This window comes from Manihot esculenta, chromosome 9, assembly GCF_001659605.2.
Source record: "Manihot esculenta cultivar AM560-2 chromosome 9, M.esculenta_v8, whole genome shotgun sequence".
Lineage (NCBI taxonomy): Eukaryota > Viridiplantae > Streptophyta > Magnoliopsida > Malpighiales > Euphorbiaceae > Manihot > Manihot esculenta.
This window is the reverse complement of record NC_035169.2, coordinates 33,464,562-33,489,792: the sequence shown is the minus strand read 5'-3', so window position 1 is coordinate 33,489,792 and position 25,231 is coordinate 33,464,562. Positions and strand designations below refer to the sequence as shown.

The 25,231-nt window shown below is 35.6% G+C and overlaps 1 protein-coding gene across 5 annotated transcripts; it reads right to left on the bottom strand.

Annotated features, from left to right (window-relative positions):
* Positions 1–2,011: 2,011 nt before the first annotated feature.
* Positions 2,012–24,970, bottom strand: LOC110623075 (regulation of nuclear pre-mRNA domain-containing protein 1B). 5 transcript variants are annotated; one of them, XM_021767938.2, is made up of 10 exons: positions 24,810–24,970; positions 23,383–23,468; positions 23,220–23,281; positions 21,599–21,717; positions 18,765–19,012; positions 7,226–7,396; positions 6,954–7,110; positions 6,592–6,731; positions 6,473–6,508; positions 2,012–3,287 (listed from the first exon to the last, which is right to left on the bottom strand). In XM_021767938.2, exons 4-10 carry the CDS (start codon positions 21,675–21,677, stop codon positions 2,412–2,414), a joined length of 1,707 nt encoding a protein of 568 aa, XP_021623630.1. In that variant the 5' UTR covers positions 21,678–21,717; positions 23,220–23,281; positions 23,383–23,468; positions 24,810–24,970; the 3' UTR covers positions 2,012–2,411. The 5 variants fall into 5 exon arrangements, with proteins under 5 accessions (XP_021623630.1, XP_021623632.1, XP_021623629.1 ...); XM_021767940.2 differs by having other exon boundaries at positions 21,599–21,705; XM_021767937.2 differs by having other exon boundaries at positions 23,220–23,468.
* Between the last annotated feature and the right edge of the window lie 261 nt (positions 24,971–25,231).

Below are 25,231 nucleotides of genomic sequence, written 5' to 3'. Positions count from 1 at the left end.
AAGGATGTTATTAAGGCACCTGAACCCGAACAGGCGCGATCATAATAGTTCTTGGTATTCACCCCCTCGGCAGTTGGAGCAATAACTGCCGAGAAGGTGAAGGGGCAATTGATGACCGCTGGATTCCTTCACCCTGGACCAGGGGCTTGACCACAGCCCAAGGCCCACGATGTAGGGGTCCACACACCTGATATGCATAACAAGCCTGGCTCGTCTCCTTCCTTCAAGGCCGGGCTCGGCCCATCTTCCTCACTCAAGCTGGCCCGGCCCGCACGAAGCAGACCCTCTCCACTCAAGCTTAATATCCGGCCCAACTCTCAGCCCAGCCCAGGATCCGGAATAATATTCACCAGACAGCCTGGCAGATCCGCTCGAACGTACGCACGAGGAGAATCAGAGGCCGTTACGCATGGAGCAGGCGGCTGATACCCTAGTACCTCCGAATCCGCATGGCAGAGACGCGTGGCCCAATCCTGGAGAGACCTTCACACGCCACCAGTAAGCAAGACAATGTATAAAAGAGGAGTCTCCTCCTCAGGAAACTTAGGCCTTATTCAGTAATACAAAACCCTTGTAAAACCCTATTCCATTGGATCTCAGATCATCAAGAGGATATTAATTCAAAGAATTAAAATCGCATAAAGTGAATAAATTTTCTCCTGTGCATTTCCTAAAACCCATTGCCTCTACTCTTTTACTTTTTCTTTCATCAAGGCTGATTCGAGTTTGGAGAAAGGATGGCAAAGTCAGATATCTCCCTAATTCCTTTTTTTTTTTTTTTTATAACGTTTAATATTTAACTTTTATAAAAATATCAATATTTAATTTCTACATGTGGATTATATACATTATACATGCATTAACTTTTCATCACGTTGTTATAAAATTTAGTATTTTACTAATTATATTTTATAAAATTTAGAGGGTTATTTATTATATTTTATTAAATATAAGTATAAAAAAATCAAATTTGCATGTTAACTATACTATCGGCTAAAAAATAAATTTTTAAATTTTTATTAAAAGGTCAAATAGTTTAAATAATATTAAATAAATCGAATAAAATATAGTTTATACTTTAACATTGGTTGTATAATTTAAGTATAAATTTAGCATTTTAATCAAAGATTAATTATGAAAAAAATGTAAAAATACTGACTAATTTTAGTGTAAAGGGAAGGGAATAATTGATTTATTTAGCCTTTTCCTTATTGATTATTTTTTGGTGATTTTGATGGAACACATTTTTAATTTCGAGATATTAAGAGCATCAAGTCAGATATGATAAATTGCAATCTCAATTTTAGAATTGCAGATAGTTTAGTTTCCTGGCTTCATTTTGCACATAACCTGATTTCATCCTAAACTGATAATTGGTACACATTTTTGTTCTACGACGAGGTTGTAAGTTGCTTTTTTATTAAAGTTATGTGGAAATACGAGGGGTAAGAATAAAGTCTCAGTTGGCCAATGTTAGAATTGGAGTGTTAACTGGGGCTGAACATAAATCAACTTTAACTGAATTTGAGAAAAAAAATTTCATTTTTTTTTAATTCTTCGGTTTGATTAATAAGATCAAATATCAATGAAGATGGTATTGAAATTACCTCCAAAACTCTAAAATCAGAACATATGCGGGAACCCAAAAAACCGAAAATAAAAATGAACCAATGCTGCCATACAAAATCCTACGTTCCAGTCCATACCATAATTTTTCATTGGAAAGGTCACTATGCAACACGAATCATTCTACAATAATCCTTTCACTATGCAACACGAACCATTCTTCAATAATGCGAATAGTTATGGGATTATGGCCGAAGGCCACCCACGAGAAGATGCATCAGGTAGGTGAGGGGAGACCCCATTTTGCGAGGACAGTTGACGACTGAAATCCACCTATGAAAGCAGTTAAAGCAGTTTCACGGTAAAACCATGAGGGGAAGTGAAGAATCTACTTTGGACAGCCACCAATAAAGGTCCCCATCCAACTAACAAAGGAAATCACAGCTCAGTAGCAATCCATTGTAAGGCTTCCATAACTATGAAGTACACATGATACATATGCTAATGGTACATGAACAGTTAGATTAAGATACACCTATCTAGGAAAATTTCATTTTATGCGGAGCTCCCATTGAACCTAACAGACATTTGGTTCAGTAGATTAAGATTTGACAGGGAGGGAGGAAGAAGGGGGTTATGTGCATCTCAACATACTTCAAATAAAGCCCCTAGATGCAATTTTCTATCAATATACATGTATCACAAGGGTCAGAGGAGACCCTCCAGGCTCATTGACACTTTTACGACAGGCATTCACCCTAAGCTATTTCTGGAGTTTACTTACGGCTCAAACCATAAAACCAACGACCTCCTAAAGGCTTTCCCCATTAGTTTCGAGGGAAGACTCACTGCCGCGGTACTGGAGGTGTTGCTGATTGATGGTTTTGTCCATAGAACCCAACGCCTGGTGGCCTGTAATATCCTCCAGTTGCTGGTGTTTGCTGCTGCTGCTGTGGTTGCTGAGATTGCGACTGTTGTGATGACTGAGCAGCAGGTCTTGCCAATCCCATCGCAATATGAGGGGGTAACGGAGGTGGGGGTGGTAGTGCATTCGCTCCATAACCATAAGGCATCATCCCAAGCATCATACCAGATGACTGGGCAAATTGATTTGTCGGTGCACTGGCTGGAGATAGAGGAGGTGGAGGTGGCAATGGAGGCAACATACCAAATGAAGTTTGTATCTGGTTGGATTGGGACATGGATTGCATGCTTGAAGTTGGTGGTACAAGAGGCACAGTTGTCCCTGGTTGCTGTTGTAAAGGATTAAAATAGGTTGTGTTACCTACATCAGAATTGCTATCAGATACTGGCATAGGGTTCTCAAGTTTTGGTCGTTTTTCTGAGGGAAACATGGTCAAGCCTGAGGTGAATCCAGTTGACTTTAAGCCACCATTCATTGAGGCAGCTTCTTCAGCAACAAGAGATGAAAGAACAGATGTAAGCATCTGTGCAGAGGATGTAGAGGCAGCAAGCTTTGCAGCAACAGCTGCTGCAGCGGCTTTCTTGCTCTCCTCATCCAAAGTTTTCATTGGTGCAAAAGAAACCACAGGTTGTGCAAGGGTAGGCAGCGGAGTGCTGGTTGACTGAAGTGGAGGTGTATTGTGCTCTATAATTTTTGCAGCATCCAGCATTGGAATCGAAGTGGTGGAGCCAGGAAGAGTCAGAGATGTCAACCTAGTCCTCAGATTGACTGCTTGCTCAATTTGGCCTCGAGCAACCTACAAACATCATATACGTCCAGTTAATGAAAAAGCACCAGCGCGTAAATGCTCCACAAGAATAACCGAATAAGAATACAGCAAAACCATTCAGATTTTTTTATTAAAAAAAAAAACCATTCAGATTTGGTAAGTGGTGCATCTCTCTCCCCTTCTCCCACCCAGATCTTCTTCCATGTATTTCCAAGCTCATTAGCGTCTTGATTAGGCATAAGATAAGCACAAAACATCCACGAGCTGAGATGCTAGATAATTGCTAATTGTCAAAGATGTCAAAAAAGGCAAATTCCTGAAAACAAATGCAGCTCTATGCCTATAATATTGTTGTATCACCTGGAATCAAGAAACTTCAAAGAAACAAAAAATAAAAAACAGGGACAAAGATTGAGCCAGTCTCAAGATCAACTTCCTTACAGGAAACTAAAGCCTACTGCTCAAGCTTGCAAGGAGCTGCCAAGCCAATTATTGAGCTTCTCAACCACACACTGACTTGGTAGATCTCACTCAATTTTGAAGGCCAACCAAATTCATGGTTAGCTTCCCTAGCAAGTCCTTTCTGCTTTGACAACACAAACAGTGGCAAGTAGGCTTCGAGTAACAAAGGGATTGATGCACATTGGTGCTCATTACATCATAGTTGTTGCAACAAGAGATGAACTTGTCACCCTATGGCCTTAGGTGAGAAGCAAGAGAAGCAAGGCGAGAGCCTTTTTGAAATGAGGCATAGCCAAAATTTTACACACACAACACACTTTAACGTAAAATATCATACTTTTAACTAGTCTTGCAAGTAAAAGAGCAGTAAAACAACACCTGTATCAAAAAATCATAAAGATAACTAAATCTATAATTAATTAATTACTGAAATTGCAAAGAAAATAAAAGAATGCTGCTGCTGCTGCCATTTTGGGAAACAAAGAGCATGGAAGAAGAGAAGAGAAAAGAAGGAGGATGAGAAAAGAGAGAGGGGACGGGGGACCCAGATCTGCCGGTGCACCAGATTTAGAGAGAGAGAGAGAGAGAGAGAGGAGGAGAAGAGGGAAAAGAGACATATTTTGTTAGGACTTAGGAGAGCAAGAGAGATGAAGAAAAGTGTCTTTTAGCTGCTCATCTTTGGAGTGGAAGAGAGGAGGCTAGGGTTTCAACTCATTAAAAAAAGAAATCAATGAGGCGGCAGCTCTGGCGCCTTGTGCCGCTCTGCCTTGAGGCTTGTGTCCCATTGAAGGGCACCCTCGTCTAGTGCCTTCCAGCACCTTTAACAACAATGCATTAGATAGAACTTCAAATGATGCTGATTATTATTAAATATTAAAGCTCTGTTTGTTTCACAGAAAATAACTTGTATGAAAAAAATTCTCCAAGAAAATACTTGATTGTGATGTTAAAAAAGTCATATGGTGTTGATTAGATTCTTGAAATCTAGAAAGTGACTACTTTTAAAAAGCAATCATTTTCCTTAAAAAATAGCTTGATTTTCCCTTTAACCATAAAAAAGAATTCCATTGACCAATTTTTCCAAATACCCAAATGCTAAAGAATATGAAAAGCATTTTCCTAGAGAACATTTTCCGAGAAACAAATGGTGCCTAAAGCACCCTTTTAATATCTCAAATTCTCAATAACTTTCTCCGCTTTCCCTGATCCATAAATTCCCACTCATTATTGGCCCCTATTTTCTTCACTAATCCATTGACCAAAACATGTTACCCAAAAAAGTTCCAGTAAAAATTAATGTCAAAAGCATTTGATGTATATTTATATATCTCCCAAAATTTTCTACCCAATTCCCAACATATGTTGTTAAAACCAACTTTCTCCTATTGAAGAAAAGAAAGAAAAAGGGGGCAGTGTCGGGCTATAATTCAAAGATGGGATTACAGAACCATTACAAAATGATTTTGTTAACGTAATTTTTGGTAATGCAAGGGCATTATTCCATTATCCTATGCAGACTACATCCTTGAAAAGTTTTATGCTCACTCTCTCCTAAAAATGGTTGAATATAAAAATAAAGCCATTCTATACAAGTGTTTCTAGCTTCTAGCTTCCAATCCCTCAGCATCAAAAACTCAAGTTATAACACTGCTGTAAAATATTGTTTTTGTGATTTTATTTTACATTTCATATTGTTTATTATGGCCATGTTATTTTACTCCTTGAAATCAAGTGATACGTAGGATAAGGAATTATTAGTGTCAGTCTTATTAAAGGCGCCAGGCAAGGCAAGGTGCCACACCCCTTGCCTCGCTTGACTAGGCAAGGTGCCCTTCAAAGAGGCAAGCGCCTCTAACCCCTGAGGCGCCAGGCAAGAGGTACCAGAGGCATTGCCTCACTGAACCAACGGTTTTTTTTCTTTTTCTTTTTTTTCTTTTTTTTTTTTTTTTTTTTGGAGGGGGAGGGGGTGTTTAAATGCTTTTAAACAACAAAACAAAGCCTAGCCTCTCCCAATTTGCTTCAAATAGCAGCCAGCAGCCCCAAAGAGTATTTTCTTGCTCTCCTAACAGCAGCAAGCAGGTATGTCTCTCCTTTCTCCCTCTTTCTCTTCCTCTCTTTCTCCCTGCTGGACCTGGCATTGCAGCAGCAGATATCTTCTCTTTTTTTTTTCTTAATTTTCCCTCTTCTTCTCTTATCTCCTCATCTTCTCTTCTTCCCTTCCCAAAGTGGCACTTTGGCAGCATATTTTTAATTTAATTACTATGTATAAATGTATAATATTTTTTTGCTGTGTGTATAATTTAGGCTATGATGCCTCACCTCTCGCCTAATGCCATAGAGTACCCCATTGCCTTGGTGTCACTTCTCGCCTTAATAACACTGATTACTGTATTATTTGATTCCAAACCCCCACATAACTTCTGCAGTGTATTTCACATCCAAGATATTGTCCAATCCTTTCTTTATTTGACCCTTCTCATTTTTGTAGATGGCATGCAAACTCATTATCCAGATAACCAACACAGTTACCTCTAGAGTTCAAAAATTTTGAACACCAGAGGGAAAGTGAATATTCTAGTTGAACTCTATACAAACACATGGAAGCATTGCTTTATCTCATAAGGCGAAACAATTTATTACCACCAAGGGGCTGTGACCTTTATCATGATCTTAAGCATTTCTAAATCCATATCATCATGAACTATATACACAGCTTTAATTCAAAGGGGGCAATAGAAAGTAACTCTTACTTGTAACTCGGCACGAATGACATCCAGCTTTGATTCCTGAAAAAAGGTTAAATTAGTTAGCATTACCATGAAGTACAATATGCCAAAAGACATCAAAAGAATAATTATAAAACAAGTACTTGGTCCTTAAGTGCTTCTGTAAGCTGCGAAATCAACATAGCCCTGGTTGCTTCAGCACTTTCAAGCTTCCCAATACACTGCTGGAGGACGTTTTCCTGCACTTGTAAATCATCCACAAATGTGGAACCTTGCTGATTTCCTAATAAATCAAAAAATTGATTTTAAAAAGTGAACTGAACAACTATTCTATATTTCAATAAGACAGCGCCCTTTGGCTGCAAGCATTAAATGGCAACATAATAAATATAAGATTTCAAGGTAGAATACGACTAATAGCTTAAAACTAAGGCACAAAACTTTGGTTACAAGCATTTAGCATCAGAAGCTTCATTCTGAAGGAAACTTGAAACAGAACCCTTACCTAGAGACAAACCATTTTCCACTTCTTCCCTAATTTTACCAACATGGAACACAGCAGCTTTACACTTATTTAAAGCAGCTTCTTCATCAAGATGCTCATCACTTACTGATTGAAATGCTGTTAGAATCTTCTCTGGCAGACCTCCAACAGCCAATTTCTAGGTTAAGATGACCACGCAAAGATATATGCAAAATCATCATACACAAAGAAAGTAAAAAATTTGAAACACAAATTATAAAAAATAAATTACCATAGAAGGGTTAAATGCTTACAATTCTTACTGAGTGGGCATCCCTTTTCACTATCTTGATAGGATTTGAGCTCTTTCCATTGCTCGCTACCTGAGGAGGAGGAGGAGGAGGAGAAGGATTCTTACCGAGCATTTCATCTTTAAGACCCTGTCCTCGAGAACCAAAAACTTTCCGTTCCTCCCATATATCAACCTGAAATAATAATAACAATTCAATATAGAAAATGACAAATGCATTTGCGAGAGCAAAATGCATTCTTTCTCATTTAGCCACTTAATGTTATAGATGCTTTCATTGGGAAGTATCAGAGACGCAATAAGCCCACATTAGGAGGGAATTGAAGCACTGATTAAGCTCTCAACAGGGAAGGAAATGGCAATTATCATCACAATTATCTTCAAATCAGGAATTCATTATGCTGTCCAGAAATTATCATTGAGACTGTCACTTTTAACAGGTCTCAAGGTTCAAAGGCTCCCTAAGAAGGGCTCTACGTTACAGCAATTATAGGTTCATCAAGAAGAGGTCGAAATAAAAGCAAGGGGCTAACTCTTGACGAAGACTTTGTGGTTCATCAACCCATGACACAATCCTTACTCAAGAACACAACAAAAACCAAAGTAAATTTCTGAGGAAGAATTCTACAAATTTATGGGAACCTATCTATTCCTATCATAACTCATCACCTAACAAATTGGATTGGATATTCCAGTATGTCAACAACTGTCCCACAAAAAATAATACACTCATGCAAAAATTTTATATTAAATAAAATAAGCAGATAAGGCATCCATGCGATCCAACAATTTCACATTGCTATCAAAAACTGTTACTCACTGCAAAAGGATACAGCATACTGTTAAAGAAATATCCCTCATGAATTAGCTCCTAGAAATTACAGGCATAAGGTTCAAAAAAAATTACTTTAGGGGCACAAGACTGTAATTTTGTCAGGCAGAAATCAAAGTGAGTGTACTGAATACACAACCCCTAAACCACCCTTCCCCCTCACAAACAATACCAAACTGAAAGAAGCTCAATCAGAAAAATCAGAAGCAAGACAAGCAGAGTTCATCATATCAAGTATATGGTTGTCAATGAGATGTTGGATGACTGCTATTAGTAAAACTAGAATTTAGAGGGTGTTTGGATTGGCCACTATTAACTTTTGATCTAAAACGAGAATTTAATCTGTCAAAACAACTAAAACAGTATATGGTATTTTTAATTAGTTGAAAGTTTGTGAAATGAAGATTGTGTTGTCAGTTTTGAAAATCATTAAGATAATATTGCCTTGTACTTGGTCAAAGAGTAGTTTTAGGATAATTAGAAGCAAGAAGTATCTAACTTATAAATTCTGAATTATTTTGAGTAGTCTTTTTTTAACATTTAACCCAAACCAAACACTATTCTATTTATGATTTTCTACTAATAAGTAGGTTTGGGTAACTTAAAAGCTAAACCAAATACCCTCTTAGCTCAGCCTATTGAGTTACAGTAAGGAAACCAATTAAAAATCCCCAGCAACCAATGATACTTAAATAAGCTCCATGAATTAGGACCATAGTTATTAAAGGCATAAATACGCTAAAGTGCAAACGAGCTCAAGGGCCTAAGCATAGACACAGACAAGTACTTGAGACCATAGTTGTTAAAATCGCAAGGTGACTCGTAGAATTTTATGATTGTACGAGTTAAAATCACTAAAACAAGTGAAAATGTATGCAAAATCGGAATCAAGTAAAAATCAAGATAAAATCATGATTTTAAACAGGGAAATCAAATTAAAAGATTATGATGGCTATTAGTTATGCTATTACAATTATCATGCACATCTATTATAAATTTATTGTAATATTTTGAACAACTTTTATTATATTGTTACTATTATAAATCTAATCTAATTTCTATCTATTATTCATCAAATACTTTTATTATTTGTGTTTATACCTTTTCAGAGTTTGAAAACTTGAATTTATATTTTCTAATATGAAGTTTATATACTTGTATATATATAATTTTAATTATTCTCGAGTGAAGAAAATATCACATTTAAAATTAAAGTAATTTGACTATTAGACTTACCTATATATATAAGTTTGCTTTTACAATACTGACTTTACAGGGCCTCTTCATCTATTGTAGGTTAGAAAAGTGAGTTTGACAACCTTGCTTGAGTCGATATAATTTTTAACAATGACATCGACAAGTAATAGTAATTTCACAATCCAAATGAAATAAAAAAACTGTTATAAATACTATTGTCTTAAAATTCATTCCATATTCCAAATTCTAACAACAAAACAAATGGGAACAATCCCTGAAAAGTAAAATAAAATAAAAGACAAGATGACTCTAATAAGCATTAAAATAACAAAATAATTGCCTTCCAAATAAAACTAAAGATACTAATAAACACTCAACTAGATTGGTATATCGTTCCCTTTATAACTTTTTTCACAATTACCAATAATACTATCTGTATGGGGTGATTCAATATTCTTGCTTACATATTTTACCCCGAGATCTTTTTTTACTATTAGCACATTCAGAAGTGCTAGAAGACATTATGGCATTCATATCTCATGCCATGCAGACACCAAAGCTGGAAGAATTACACATTTTACAAGAAATAAGATAATTGCAAAAGTGAATTTCAATGCAAACTCTCACTTCATTAAAAAGAAAATGAAATTGAAATTTTGAAACAAAATTATTATAAGACTAGAAGATCAATGTCATCAATCTAAGATTTAATTCATACAATGCAATATGCAACTAAATTAAGTTAGAGGCATACAAAGCCTTTTTTCTTCGAAGTAAAACAAATTAAAGAGAAAAACCAGCAGGCTGCAGCAATAAAATATGAAGCATCAATCATTCAATTACATATTGATACTGATTCCATTTGAAAAATAAAAAGACAGCAGCAACTCCCTAAATTGGGCAGCAACAACTTCTAATTTGGGCAACAATTGATGGAGCAAAGATCATGGGGAAAACAAAACAGAATACAGAAGCTCAAATAAGAAAGGAGGGCCTAAACTAAAGTGAAAAGAAAATTTTTGAGTGAAAAAATGGGTAGGAGGAAAAGAGAGAGAGAGAGAACATACGTAGTTCGATTTTGAAACACAGCACTAGTGATCAATCTTCTATTTTTCTAAATCTTTTTATTTCTTTTGTACAGCCAACAATGAGGGAGGAAAAAACCCTAGTTTATTTTGTGCTCGATATTTTGGTTTTTATTTGGTTGTGAATAAACATTTGATTACATAAAAATTTAAAAGAAAAATGAGGACCAGAATCTAGCTAAGGTTCACATTTTATGCACCTTGAGCCTAGCACAAGGTAAGAACCTTGGTGATGTCGTCTGCCTTTTGCCATTAGAGGTGCTGTTCTCGAGTGCTTTTAACGACACGTGAAATCACACACTGTAGATTTAAGAGGTGAAATGATATTTGGATTAAAGGACAATGTGAGATGGAAAAGAGGACCAGGTAACCACAAGTTCGAAGCTAGGGTGCTTTAATGTATGAGAGGAAATTAACTAGCTAGATGTATAATAATCTGCTGCAAGGTTTCGTCATTACCTCAAAAAGAGAGCAACTACAAAAACTTTATATGGTCCAACAAGTTAATAATACAAAATAGGTAACTACAAAAACGCAACTAAAAGCCTGCTTCATAGTAGTAAGAAGTCCAAAAACTGCATGTAGACAATATCCTTGTAATTTTGTTGATTAAAACTTCAAAAGCTGAAAAATATAAAGGAGGTAACCACAAAAGCGCAGCTAAGAGCCTTCATAGTAGTAACAAGTCCAAAAACTGCATGTGGACAATATCCTTTAAATTTTTACAACTTCAAAGACAGAAAAAAAAAAAGGGTGATTTACATGCAGGCCCCTGAAGTTTTACGAATCCACAAAGTAGTCCCTCATTAAATTTTATATACAAATAAGTCCCTAAGATTTAGTTCTATTTAACAATTTAGTCGTTTTGTTAAGAATAGTGATGGATTTCCATTAGTTTTCCTTTGACTGAAAAATAATTTATTTTTAATGCCACAAATGCCCTAATAAGGTGGGAAAAGTGATGAGATTCCCTCCAAAAAGTTTTCCTCTGCATAATTAATCAATCAATTCCTTCTAATCCAATCATCACCACCACTACAATTTTCATTTGTTAGTTCTTATAAAAATCTCAATTCCCCAATTTGATCACATTGACCAAAAGGCAACTGATTCCACAAAAAGCCTTGAACCCAACAACCATGATTTCCAAAACCACTGAAATGTCCTCTACCAAAGCAATAATCTTCGTTTCAGCCTACGCTTGATCATCCTGCTACATTTGATGCGTTGGCGATGGAGAAATAAAGTTTGATTGCTTCGTAAGCGAAGAATCCGAAAGTAAAGAAGCCCACATCAGACTTGGAAGCTCAAAGAAGTTCAAAACCCACTTTCTTTTGGCATGGCTATTTCCAATTGGTAAGAAGCTGATCAGAAGTGTTCAAAGCTTTCATTGAGAAGGTGCTCTAGTATGAGAGAGATAGTGCCCAATCTTTTTCCAAATTCTGATTCATAAAATTTAAAGTTCCCAAGAACGAGATTCGCTCTTGGCTCCAAGCTGCAACCAATAATTTCAGTCAAGGCTTTTTTTAATATTCTAATGTCCTTTAATATAAAAATTATCCTATTTCGTATGAACTTATGAAGAATTTAACAAATAAGAGCATTTAGGTGATCTAAAAGAAATGAAGAATTTTGGAAAAATTTAGAGAATTCTTGTATTTCACACTTAATCTTTACAATTGGTCTATATTAACTATTTATACACAAAGAATTATATCTAAACAGAAAGCAAATAATCAAATAATAATTACAGAGATAATTAAGGATCCTAATCAAATCAAATCATATCCCTAGAATCAATTAGGATTAGCAAATAAGTCAACACTCCCTCTCAAGTTGGTGCAAAAATGTCGCACATGCCCAACTTGCAAATCAGATTATGGTAGATTTTGTTGTTGAGCCCTTTAGTAAACACATCCGCAAGTTGCCCAATAGAAGTCACATGAACTAAGCTCAAGACACCGTCTGTTAATTTTTCTTTAATGAAGTGCCGATCAATTTCAATGTGCTTTGTCTGATCATGTTGGACTGGATTTTGTGCTATACTTATAGCAGCTTTATTGTCACAATATAAAGTTATCTTGTCTCTCTCGAGCAACCTCAACTCCTCCAATAACTTCTGTAATCATAAAAGTTCACACACACCTTAGGCCATTACTCTGTATGCTGCTTTAGCACTTGACCGAGCAACAACACTTTGTTTTTTGCTCCTCCAAGTGATAAGCTTCCCTCCCACAACTGTGCAGAGGTGGATCTCCTGTCATCGAGAGATCCTGCCCAATTTGCAACTATAAAAGCTTCAACTCGGAGGCCACCATGTTTGGAGTAAAGAAGCACTTTCCCTTATGCAGACTTTATATATCTTAAGATGCGAAGTACAGCCTGCATATGAGTCTCGCGATTGTCATGCATGAATTGACTGACTAAGCTAACAGCATAGGCTATATCTGGTCGAGTGTGTGAGAGGTAAATTAACCTTCCTACCAATTTCTGATATCTTCCAATATCCACGGACTCACCAGTTCCCTGCTTCCAGCTTTTGATTACTTTCAATGGGAGATTCTGCTAGTTATTCCTTTTTTCTGATCTAGCCACCTCAATCCTGATTCCAGCTTGTGATTACTTTCAATGGGAGATTCTGCTGGTTATTCCTTTTTCTGATCTAGTCACCTCAATACCTAGGAAATATTGCAGTTTTCTTAGATCTTTGATTTCAAATTCCTGAGCCAACAACCTCTTTAGTTGAGCCAACAACCTCTTTAGTTGAGTCATTTCCTCTTTGTCATTGCCTGTCACCACTATATCATCAACATAAACAATAAGAGGGGTGATCTTATCCTTGTGATGTTTGATAAACAGAGTGTAATCAGCATTGCTTTGTTAGTAACCAAAGGACATCATGGCTCTGCTAAACCTGTCAAATCAAGCTCTGGGAGATTATTTTAGCCCATACAATTCCTTTTTTAACCTGCACACCTTTCCTTGTGTTCTCATCAACGAACCCAGGAGGAATTTCCATGAACACTTCTTCCTTTAAATTTCTATGGAGGAAAACATTCTTCACATCAAACTGTTGCAAGTCCCAGTCCAAGTTGGCTTCGCAGGATAACAGAACGCTGATTGAGTTCATTTTTGCAACTGGGGCAAATGTCTCTTAGTAATCCACTCCATAGGTTTGGGTGAATCCTTTAGCAACTAATCTGGCCTTAATCCGTTCAATTGTACCATCAACTTTGTGTTTCACTGTGAACACCCATTTACAGCCAACGAGTTTCTTCCCAGGTGGGAGAGTGACAAGCTCCCAAGTCTCATTTTTAGCCAATGCTTTCATCTCTTCAATCATTGCTTCCTTCCATTTAGGATCTGCAAGAACTTTCTACCAATTCTGTGAAATAGACACAGAGAAAATAGACAAGGCAAATACTCTATAGGAAGGAGACAAGGATTCATAAGAAACAAAGTTAGAAATAGGGTGTTTAGTACAAGATTTGACCCATTTTCTTTGTACAATAGGTTTATCTAAGTCATCGAAGCATTCAAGGCGTTGTGGATAACTCACCAGAAGAAGATTCTAGACTCTGAGTAGACAGCATAACGGCTTCTTCTGCCTTGTCTCTCCTCGAATACCTTCTCAAATCTGGCTTGTCCAAACGATCAATTCTCTCCCTGATTGGACATCTCCCCCTATCTACTACAACTCAAACTTTCTAGTTGAACCATATCATTCAAAATCACAGAATTCGGGATCACCTCTTTTTGCTCATTATTCTCCCTCTGAAGAGGTGAGTAGGTGATACTGAAGTAGGGTTCAGTTTCTCGGAAGGTAACATCCATACTGACTAAGTATTTCCTAGAGGAAGGATGATAACACTTGTATCCCTTCTGTGTTGGAGAATATCCAACAAACACACATTTAAGGGCCTTGGGATCCAATTTCCCTGTCGTCTTAGCATGGACAAAGCAAACACACCCAAATACTTTTGGTGGAACAACATATGAATTCTTCCTTTGTAGAACCACCAAAGGACTCATAAAGTCAAGGGTCTTGAGAGGCATTATATTGATAAGATAAGCAGATGCAATGATTGCATCTCCGCAATATACTTTGGGTAGATTCATGGTGAACATAAGAGATCGAGCTACCTCCAATAGATGCCTATTTTTCCTCTCAGCAACGCCATTTTGAGCACTACTATAAGGACAACTAATTTGGTGTACTATCTCATTACTCTCCAAATAAGCAGAAAAGCTACTATCCATATATTCTCTTCCATTATTAGTTCTCAAAATTTTCACCTTAGTATCAAATTGAGTACAAACCATCTTACAAAAGGATTGAAAACAAGAAAAGACATTACTTTTAACTTTAATCAAATAAACACAAGCCATTCGAGTGCAACAATCAATAAAGGTGACAAACCATCGAGTACCAGACAATGAGACAGTTTGAGTAGGCCCCCAAACATCAGAATGAATAGTCGCGAAAGGAATTTGACTTTTATTATGACTCAAAGGATAGGATGTTCTAGTGTGTTTAGCATACTCACAAGCATCACAAAATAGAGAATCAAATTGAGTTCTAGCAAACAAATTAGGATAAAGTTTTTCTAAGGCAAAAAATGATGGATACCCTAACCGTCTGTATCACTGTATTATTTCCTGATTGACATCCTTATTTTTTCCAAAACAGGCTTGAGATATCGAAGAACCTGGATCACGCTCCAACATATATAAGCCATCATGCAGCCTACCATTGCCAATCCTCTTTCCTGTGCGAAGATCCTGAATAACATAATGATCAGAAAAGAATTCAATTTTACAATTAAGGGCATTGGTGATAGCACTGACAGATAAAAGGTTGACAGAAAATTGGGGAACATGAAGGACAAATGATAATTTAATGTTGGATGTGCAAATAACACAACCTGTTCTGGATATGGGAGTAAAAGAGCCATCAACAATTCTGGCGCTATCTTTGATTAGAGAAGGAAAATAATTGAAAAAGCCTTTAGAAGAGCCTGTCATGTGTCTATTCGTACCAGAATCGATAATCCATGAAACATTATTAAGAGAGGAAGCATTACCTGACTTTACAAAGTTAGATGTGGCATCGGAGGACGAGTAATCAGAGTTAGGAATCGAGACCCTTTTACCTTCTGCCATGGTAAAGATTTATGAACCGTGAAAGAATAGGAGATGCCCAAGGTTGTACACACAAGAGAGCCCAATCGATTCACCAAAAGATCGGGTAGCGGCACGGGAAGGTAGTAAAGATGGTCGGAATCGTCGCCGGAGTGATCGGAGCGGCGAAGCAGCAGGACGCGAAGGGTCACGCGCCGGGACGCGAAGGGTCACGCTCACGTGCAGGCTTTTCCAGCGTCGGAGCTGGGTGATCGACCGGCGATAGTCCTGATGCCAGCGGTGAGAGGAGGAAAGACTCCTATATGGGTTAGTACCAAAAAAGGTAGATCTAGGGTTTTGAAACCCTAAAGAGGAAAAAATAGAATTTGAACCCTAAAATCAAGAAAAAACTCTAATACCATGAAGAATTTTGGAAAAATTTAGAGAATTCTTGTATTTCACTCTTAATCTTTATAATTGGTCTATATGACTATTTATACACAGAATTATATCTAAACAGGAAGCAAATAATCAAATAATAATTACAGAGATACTTAAGGATCCTAATCAAATCAAATCACTAGAATTAGTTAGGATCAGCAAATAAGTCAACAAGAAATTATCTTTCGGTCAAAGTAAAATTAACGGAAATCTATCACTATCCTTATCAGAAGGTTTAAATTGTTAAATGGAACTAAAACTGAAGAACTTGTTTGTTACATAAAATTTAATGAGGGACCACTTTGTGGGTTTTGTAGAAACTCAGAGACTTGCATGTAAATTACCCAAAAAATATAAGTATCAAATGCAGACAAAATAGTCAAAGCTCATTCACAACAACTCATAATGGAGCCATCAACTATTTCACTAAAAAAAAGGCTCAATAGCTCACGATAGGAAGCATTTCTTAACTGAAACAATAGTTGAATCAGTCTGGCATCCGGTTCACGTTTCAACCAATCTCACCGATTTAATCAATCTGGATGAATAACATTTTCAGAAACTACTTTTTTCCTTTATATATATATATATATATATATAAACAGAACAAAAACATAGCAGAAGTTGATCCAGTTCACGTTTCAACCAATCTCACCAATTTAATCAATCTGGATGAATAGCATTTTCAGAAACTAAGGTTTAAATTGTTAAATGGAACTAAAACTGAAGGACTTGTTTGTTACATAAAATGTAATGAGGGACTATTTTGTGGGTTTTGTAGAAACTCAAAGACTTGCATGTAAATTACCCAAAAAAACATAAGTATCAAAAGCAAACAAAATAGTCAAAGCTCATTCACAACAACTTATTATGGAGCCATCAACTATTTCACTAAAAAAAAGGCTCAATAGCTCACGACAGGAAGCATTTCTTAACTGAAACAATAGTTGAATTAGTCTAGCATCCAGTTCACGTTTCAACCAATCTCACCAATTTAATCAATCTGGATGAATAACATTTTCAGAAACTACCTTTTTCCTTTATATATATGTATTTATATATAAACAAAAGAACCAAAACATACCAGAAGTTGTCTCTCTCTCTCTCTCTCTCTCTCTCACACACACACACACACTACCTTTTTCCTTTATATATATATATATATATAAACAAAAGAACAAAAACATAGCAGAAGTTGCCTCTCCCCCTCCCTCTCACTACCTTTTTCCTTTATATATATATATATATATAAAAGAACAAAAACATAGCAGAAGCTGCTCTCTCTCACTCTCACTCTCTCTCTCTCTCTCTCACACTACCTTTTTCCTTTATATATATATATATAAACAAAAGAACAAAAACATAGCAGAAGTTGCCTCTCTCTCTCTCTCTCTCATCCCTGTTCCTCTATCTCCTTTCCCTCCCTCTTTGATCTACTTCCCTCTCGCCTCACAATCCAAAGCTACACCCAGCCCCTTAATAGAAAATGATTACTGCCATGATAATGCCTCCCCTTCTTTGATCCAGAACTTCCATGGACATAGCAAGAAGCCAATCTCCTACATGAGTGTACTTTTGCAACCACAAATCTTCCGATTGTCCTCCACCTATCTCTACAACTATTTGAGGAAGTTGCAAGGGGAAAGGTCTTTCTTGAGCAAGAAGGGCTTAACCTATGATTTTGAAAAGGCGAGATATCACCATTGTTAAGGCGGCCCTCAGCACCTCTAACAGGCAAGGCAGTCTCGCACTTGATTGCCTACTGCTTGTTGTAGTTGTTGCAAGTCTTCTGGTTTAAAACACTAGAGGAGGTATTTTTTTTATTCTTGATTGATTTTTTTTTTTGCTTCAAAATTTGATGACAAGGAAGGTGGCCATGCATTCCAATTTCTTTGAGTTTCTTTTCCCTCATTTCATGATCACTCCTCTGACCAAATATTTCTCTTTTTTATCCCCACCAAAACACCATAGTTTTATGGTACTGGTACTCGATTACCATGGGTCTAGGAAGTTCACCCGGTAAGCCAGGCTTTTTACCCTTTTTTTGTTAATCCACAAAAGATGTTAAACAGACTGGACTACTAGGTGACTTACAGTTTGACTAGTTCAACCAGCTGGTCAGGTTTCAAAAACATAGATTCAAATGGCTTTTTTATGAACAGAAACAAACCAAAATGCTCAAAATACAAGGATTATAGATATTAACATTCTAAAAGCTCACTGAACATATGCAATTTTATCCTAAATGCCTTGACTACATCTACATCAAATAATAATACAATCCAATGTGAAGATTGTTGTTAGTTGAGGACAGTGCTATTCTGAAGCACTTTACCACTTGAAAGATGAAAATCTAGAGAGATTGAAAACAAGCACGATTCAAGAAAGGAAACATAAAGAAAACACACATCACATGAGGAACTATTTTGCCCATGAAACCAAGCAAAATCCTTACAATTACCACAATCATCAAAACAATTTTGTTAACTAAGAACAGACACATACTATTCCCCCCCCCCAAAAAAAAAAAAAAAGAATCATACGATAAAGATTGTAAATAATATGTATGAATTCTTTAAAAATGCCAGAACTACACTCTCAGTAATTCATGTCCAAGGAAAATTAAGCAGCTATTTTGTCCCTTCGAAACTATTGCCTCACAACTCCGTAGATATCCTTATAATTCTACTCCTGAATATATGGCAACAGGAAGCAAAGAAACAACCAAGCAGACAGAACCTAGAATGTATTAAACGACTTGGTCACAGGTAGCAATGGGATATTCCTATTGACAAGAATATCCCATTACCAAGAGAACTAGCAATAAGAAATGGAGAACTGCAAAACCCATTGAATAATTAACTTACCAGTCTAGTCACCACTTTCTTCCCAGGTTCATCTCCATTTTCATAAACTTGTTTGAGTGTTGCAGGAAGAACTTTCCAGAATTCATTCACAAACTCACTACCCTTGCGCCTGCTATTTTGCAAGATGTCATTAGCCAAATATAGAAAAGAAACACGCTGTTCTCTCTGGGATGAGTTGAATAATTTATCCCATATCTCAACAATCTGTCTTGCTTTCTTCCGATGCAAAATACACCATCGTGATAAAGCTAATCCGATGTTTAAAGAAACATATATCACATGCTTATGCACATAAATATAAGAAAGACACTAACTTGATCAACATTATAACAAAAATTATATTCATGATAGTGCCAGCCACAGCGTCTAATAAGTTCCTTGATACATTAAAGTTTACATACAGAATTTATTCAAGCAAGTTGCAGGAAATAAGAAGAAGCTTTATGTGAAGCACTCAAGATAAAGAAACAAAAATCAGCCTCCATTAACAGCTTATAAGAATAAAAGCTTAATCTAGAGCCATTTCATTGTTTCCTCTTTACCAACTCGCCACAAAACAATAGCTCCCAGAAACTTGAACCATGATGCCACCAATTAAAGGAACTGCAAATGAATTTAATAATTCATCTTTATTAGCACTACAAAATGAGCACAAGAAAGAATCGGCACGAATTTAGCTGGGCTTAACCTAGTTACGGTGCTTGAATCTACCAAAGTCAAGACTCTTAAGCTTGACCACTGAACAAGCCCTAAATAAAACAGCTGGACTTGTCTTCTTAGGCTTATGCCAAATGGACATTGCATAATGCCTTCCATCCCATGTCAGTAATAATCCCGAGCATAAATTACAAACAAGAAGTGCCCTCCAAAATTGAGAACCCCAAGAACAAAGGATCTGATTAAATAAATGGAACTTAACAGGTTTTAAGAAAAGGATAATACTGGATTCCTAATCCTAACATAAACAACAAAATAGCACTAAATATGGGTGGCCAACTCTAAAAGAATCCATGGAGTGTCAATGTTCTTCACCAACCCCTTGTTTGGGAAAAAAGTAGGGTGGAAAAAGAAAATTAGAGATAAGAATATGGGGCACAATAGAAATTTTTTTTCCTCGTCTTGTTTGGAAAGAGTGAAAGGATGAGGAAAGAAACAGCAGAGAACATTGTTTTTTGTTTTGGAAAATGAGAAGTAAAATAAAATAAAAGTTTAGTACATTACCTTTATACCCTTCTCCCAAGAAGATTTTGAAGCTTGCAAAATAATTTCGATAGCAATTGTTATTCAAATTTTGTTTGCTCCACATTTTCACCAAAATGCAGGAGAAAATAAAAGTCAATATCATTATGACAAGAGGCGACACCAAGCGAACAGGGTACCCTATGGACTTAAGTGAGAGGCGAGAGGCAAGGTGAAGGCCTTTTTGAATTGAGTTCCGTGCTGAAATACACACACACAAAATAAGACATGTACATACAAATACACAATTATACATTTATAAATAGTAATTAAATAAAAGCATGCTGCCATACTGCCATTCTGGGAAGAAGTAGAAAAGGAAAGGAGAGAAGGGGAGGACAGGAGAAAAGAGAAGAAAAAAATTTTATATATAAAAATAAAAAAGAAGAATTTGTAGCTGTGCCAAGACCATTATGGAGAAACAGAGGAAGAGAAAAAGAAAGGAAGCAAGAGAAGAGGATAGATCATTAGTTCTTGTTCAACCACAGGGGAATAATGCAAATCGCAAATCATACTCCTAGAGATTTAAGAGGACTTATTTTAGAAAGAAATATAAACATAAGAACTAATGATTTTTCTGTATTCCTAATTAGTTAGAACTCCTATCCCTAATTTGATAAGGGTTGAGATTTTTGTCTATTCCTCATTAGTTAGGGGTTTTTATTAGGTTTGTAAGCTCTATAAATAAGGGCTAACTTTCTATTATTTCAGTAGACTTCATTATGAATATTTTGATAATAGAATTAGTTCTCTTGCCTTTGAAGATTTATCTCTTGATTATTCTGGTGCTACATCACTTAGGCCTTCTAGTTTCATTCCAAACAGGAGATATAACTCTCTTTCCCCTCTTCCCAAACAAGGCATAAGTTTCTTTTCATTTCTTACAAATAAAGTTTTTGAATCTCAACAGATATAAAGAACAAACAATCCAGTTAGGAGCATTTGTCAAATAGTGAATCAAGCCTCTATGGCTTTCTAACAGCAACAAGATAGCATGAGACATACTTCTTGCTAGAATTGGCAAAAATTCCCAAACAAATAATAGGGAATCCAGGAATCTACATCTAAAAGGTACAGCCGCATAGCTGGCTTGCATAAATTTTTTTATAGAAGAGAATTATTAATGGAGAAGGATAAAAAAGGAAGCACATACAAAAAAAAAACAAAAGCAAAAAGCAAACAAATAAAATGCTTTTCTATTCACATTGGATGCCCACTAGATATACCCTTCTTAACCAGCCTAGGTCAAAGAAATATGCGACGGAGCTTAAAACAATGTAAAAGGTAATTGTCTCATAAAAGCTGCAAAGCAAAACTTTGATTCTTAAAATTTCTAACATTCATCTCCAACTACATACACACATATACGCTTATCAGCAAAACTAAATTTGCACCAATGAGCATAAGTATAAAATTTGTTCAAGATGCATGCCCTTGCCAACAAGGGCTTACTTTCTTGACCCATGAAAACTAATTTCTTTATACGCTTACAATGAAATCATAAATCAACAACATCAAAGAAATGAGAAAAATAACCCAGTACACAATTTCTTATTAATATAGATGAACTCCAAAAAACTCAAAATGAAGGATACATTCAATGCTCTGCTGCGAGTTGTTGAGTTTTGACAACTTCTCATCTAATATCTGCACATCAAAGGCATCATTGCTCATCTTGCTGCTTTAAGAGTCTTCACATATCCTGCAATGTTCACTATAATTAAGACACAAGAAAAAGGATCAATCTCTTTTGTTGTAAATATGCATTGCCGACATTAAAAACGAGAAGAAAAGTACAATTAAGAACAGGTTAAGTTATTTCTCATGAAACAAAAAAGACTAGATAAACTTTCACTAGGTTCATGGCCATAATGTGAGCAAATTTAACTTATTTTATAGAGTGGCAACAGACATTATATTTTCAAGAGTATAAAGAGTGGCAATCAATTTATTTTACCCATTCCGTTGTAGTCACATTTTTACATTTGGATAAATAAAACGTAATTCATTTGAAATTGTGGATAAACCAGCGGCACCCCTAAGCTTAAGATGCTGAACATTCTTTCCTTCAATTCAGCTAGAATTCTGAAGTTGGAATTAACATAGAATATTTAGGTGTAAACACTGTTTCCAGCTCCATGAAGATTGACGCCCACATTTAAATCACAGGCACCATTTTTTTTCAGTCTCATTTGAGAAGAAGTGTTAAATATTACTCCCTCCGTCTCATAAATTTTGTCCACTTTGCTTTTTCACACATATTAAAAAAGATAATTTCTTTTATTAACTTTCCTATTATACCATTTTAAAAATATTAAATTTTATTAAATACTAGAGGTGTTTTGAGAGGTATCTTGGAAATAAGATAAAATTAAATAGGGTTACAATAGTCAATTTATATGTTATTATAGTACAAAAAAAGGAAAGTGGATAACAATTTTGGGACAACCAAAAAAGGAAAGGTAGACAAAAATTATGGATCGGAGGGAGTATCAACTTTCTCTTGCCCATTATAGCACCTCCTCGTAGCTACAATAAACTTCACAATGAGGTCCCCATCCTCACTGAGATTAACAAACAACGAAATCCTTGTGAGATTTTTCTGTAAAAATGAACCTAGATTGAGTGTTGTGAATAAAAGAAATCCATGTAACTTGGTAAAACTTCCTAGTGTCATGAGTGAAAGAATTCATGTAAGTTAATTGAGTTTAACATAAGCTATCATTGAATAGCAATTTCAACAAAAAATAAAAGTCAAGAGAAATTTGAGGGAAAAAAATTTAAGGAAAATGCTTGAAAGAACCAAATAATCTTACACTCCCATCATAAAGGAAAATTTCAATGGTAAACAAATTTTAAAAAAAAAAAATGATCCTTCAATCTCTAGAGGAGAAAAAAAAAAGAAATATGATGTGACAGTAAATATCACGTTTCCATAAGATAGCTAGTTTCTTTATCATCTGAAAACAAAGTAAAATAAGAACAAAAAGAGAAATCGAGCATCTAGTTCATTGGAAGTAAACCAGTTATTAACTAACATGTAGAAGAGGAAATGTTCATGAATGCATGTAAACCAGCAAAAATACAATTTAGAATATTCATATAAACAATAAAAAAATGAAAATTTATAAGATTCACTAATTACAATCATCTCACATATGTAGATCATAGTTGAAGACTTGAAGCATGCTATTTCAACATGTATTCCACCCTTACCTTATAAGAGTAGAGTCACAGGGTTCTGCACTTTCTCCATCCCTCTCCTAACTATGAATTACCTGATGAGGAAGAATTCCAGAGTCAAACATTATCTTAATATAGCTACCCAGGCCTTGCCTAGGTCTTAATGGGTGGGATATAAGAAGAGATCTTTGTTAACATTATCTAAATTGAAAGATCATTAAATATCCAAAGCAATGATGTTTGAATATGAGCCTTTAACTCTTGTCGCCAATTGTGGGAATCCTGAAATAACAAGAAGAAAAGGAATTATAGCAGGTAAACAATACATACAAAATGCAGGAATCATTACATGCTTTATCATTAAAATTTAAAATTGCAGCTGGTTGAGTAATTCATCTGTAACACCATCGAGGAACATTCATCAATAATATCCATGAGTAAACCATATTGCTTAAGACCTGTACAGGCTGTAACTTTTTTACCACATTGCAAACCATAGAGTGACCAGAAAAGTAGTGTCTTAATGGTCCAAAAGCTGAAATCTATTTATTATTAGTACAAGTTATAAATTTGTATCACGTGGAAATAAACCCACTTGTATCTATCCATTTTATTTAGGCAATAGTTGGTTTGGAGAATGATAAATAACAAAAATTATCCAAAATAAAGACCATATGATAATGAACATAAATGAAATACTGCTACAACAATATGGAAAATGAATTACACATAACCATTTGCTTAGGTCTTTGAGACCTCCACAATGAGAACAAAGAGAAAAAAAATTGTCCTTGTTCATAACTGCTATCTGATAAGAGATGAGAGTCATGAGACAGATTAAACCATAGTCTACCAGTGGAAATGCAACACATCAAACATTTCATCTACTTGTCCTCAAGATCCATCCTTTCCGACAAATAATTAGAAACTCCCAATTCCAACGGTTGCATACGGTTTAAGCGTCTCACCAGTATACTAGTTCAGAAACCCTCCAATAGACTATAACCTGCTAACCCATTCGTACCCAGAGCAATGTGAGCTCATCACAAAGGCTGACAACTTCTCCCACCTAATGACCCAGCAACCCACAAGAAGTGCCAGGTAAATACTATAGCCAATGGTTTTCTAGCCCTGCTCTTTTCAGAAATCAAGAGATAAAAAGTGGCAACCATAATGACAGCAAGCTCTATTGCGACAAAGAATTTGAAAGAAAAAGGAAAAAGAGTAGCAAAAGTTTCTGCTCTATTTAGTTCGCAACAGAGTTCAGAAATTAACAAGACAATTCCTTAAGCTTAAATTTTTTTTTCATTATTTTAGCAAAAAAAAAAGAAGTAAGATTAATTAAATACCCCCAAGTGCAGACGAAGAAAGGGAGTCCCTGTGAATTGAAAAAGGGCAAAATAACAGAGATATCAAATTTCCCTAATTTCTGATTCATGTTCAACGTTTTCACAGCAACTGAACAGTCGTCCAGTGTTTTGCAGACGATATTCAACTACTATATACAAAACTAAACGAAAGGGAAAAAATAAAAAAGGAGGATTATAGTAGCAACAGCAAATAATGAAACGATGAATTGAACAAGTGACAGCAAGCTCAAATTAAAGCTTAATGCTATTTTACCTGTGAAAAAGGGAAGAGCCAAGCGAATTAGATAATAAGGGTCTGCAAATTGAGATGAGAAGAACCCTAGAAGCCGTTGCTTTCACACAGAGAGACACACGGAAGGACGGGGAACACTATCGGGGAGAGAGAAGGAACCAAAAATAAAAGGGGTTGATTATCATGAAAAATATAGACCGTAGATCTCTGCTGATTGGGAAATAAAGGTCATCTGTGCCTTTGATTCTTTAATATTGACATTTAAAAAAAACATTATCATTATTAATAAATTTATCCATCTACTTTGAAAGTAATAAAGTTTTCATTTTATTTATAAACAATACGTTTATAACACTTAAAAAAATTAATAAATAATAAAAAAATTATTTTTCATACTCTATGGCTATTTTTAAAACTTATTATTTCAGTTTTTAAAGTTTAAT

Bases quoted from the DNA above. Each gene is read 5' to 3' on its own strand.
- LOC110623075 (XM_021767937.2), bottom strand. From the start codon at position 21,677: ATGAGCAATGATGCCTTTGATGTGCAGATATTAGATGAGAAGTTGTCA. The intron at 7,111-7,225 runs GTAAGCATTTAA...ATCTTAACCTAG, and splicing joins ATGCCCACTCAGTAAGAATT to AAATTGGCTGTTGGAGGTCT. The intron at 3,288-6,472 runs GTAAGAGTTACT...TGATGTTTGTAG, and splicing joins TCATTCGTGCCGAGTTACAA to GTTGCTCGAGGCCAAATTGA.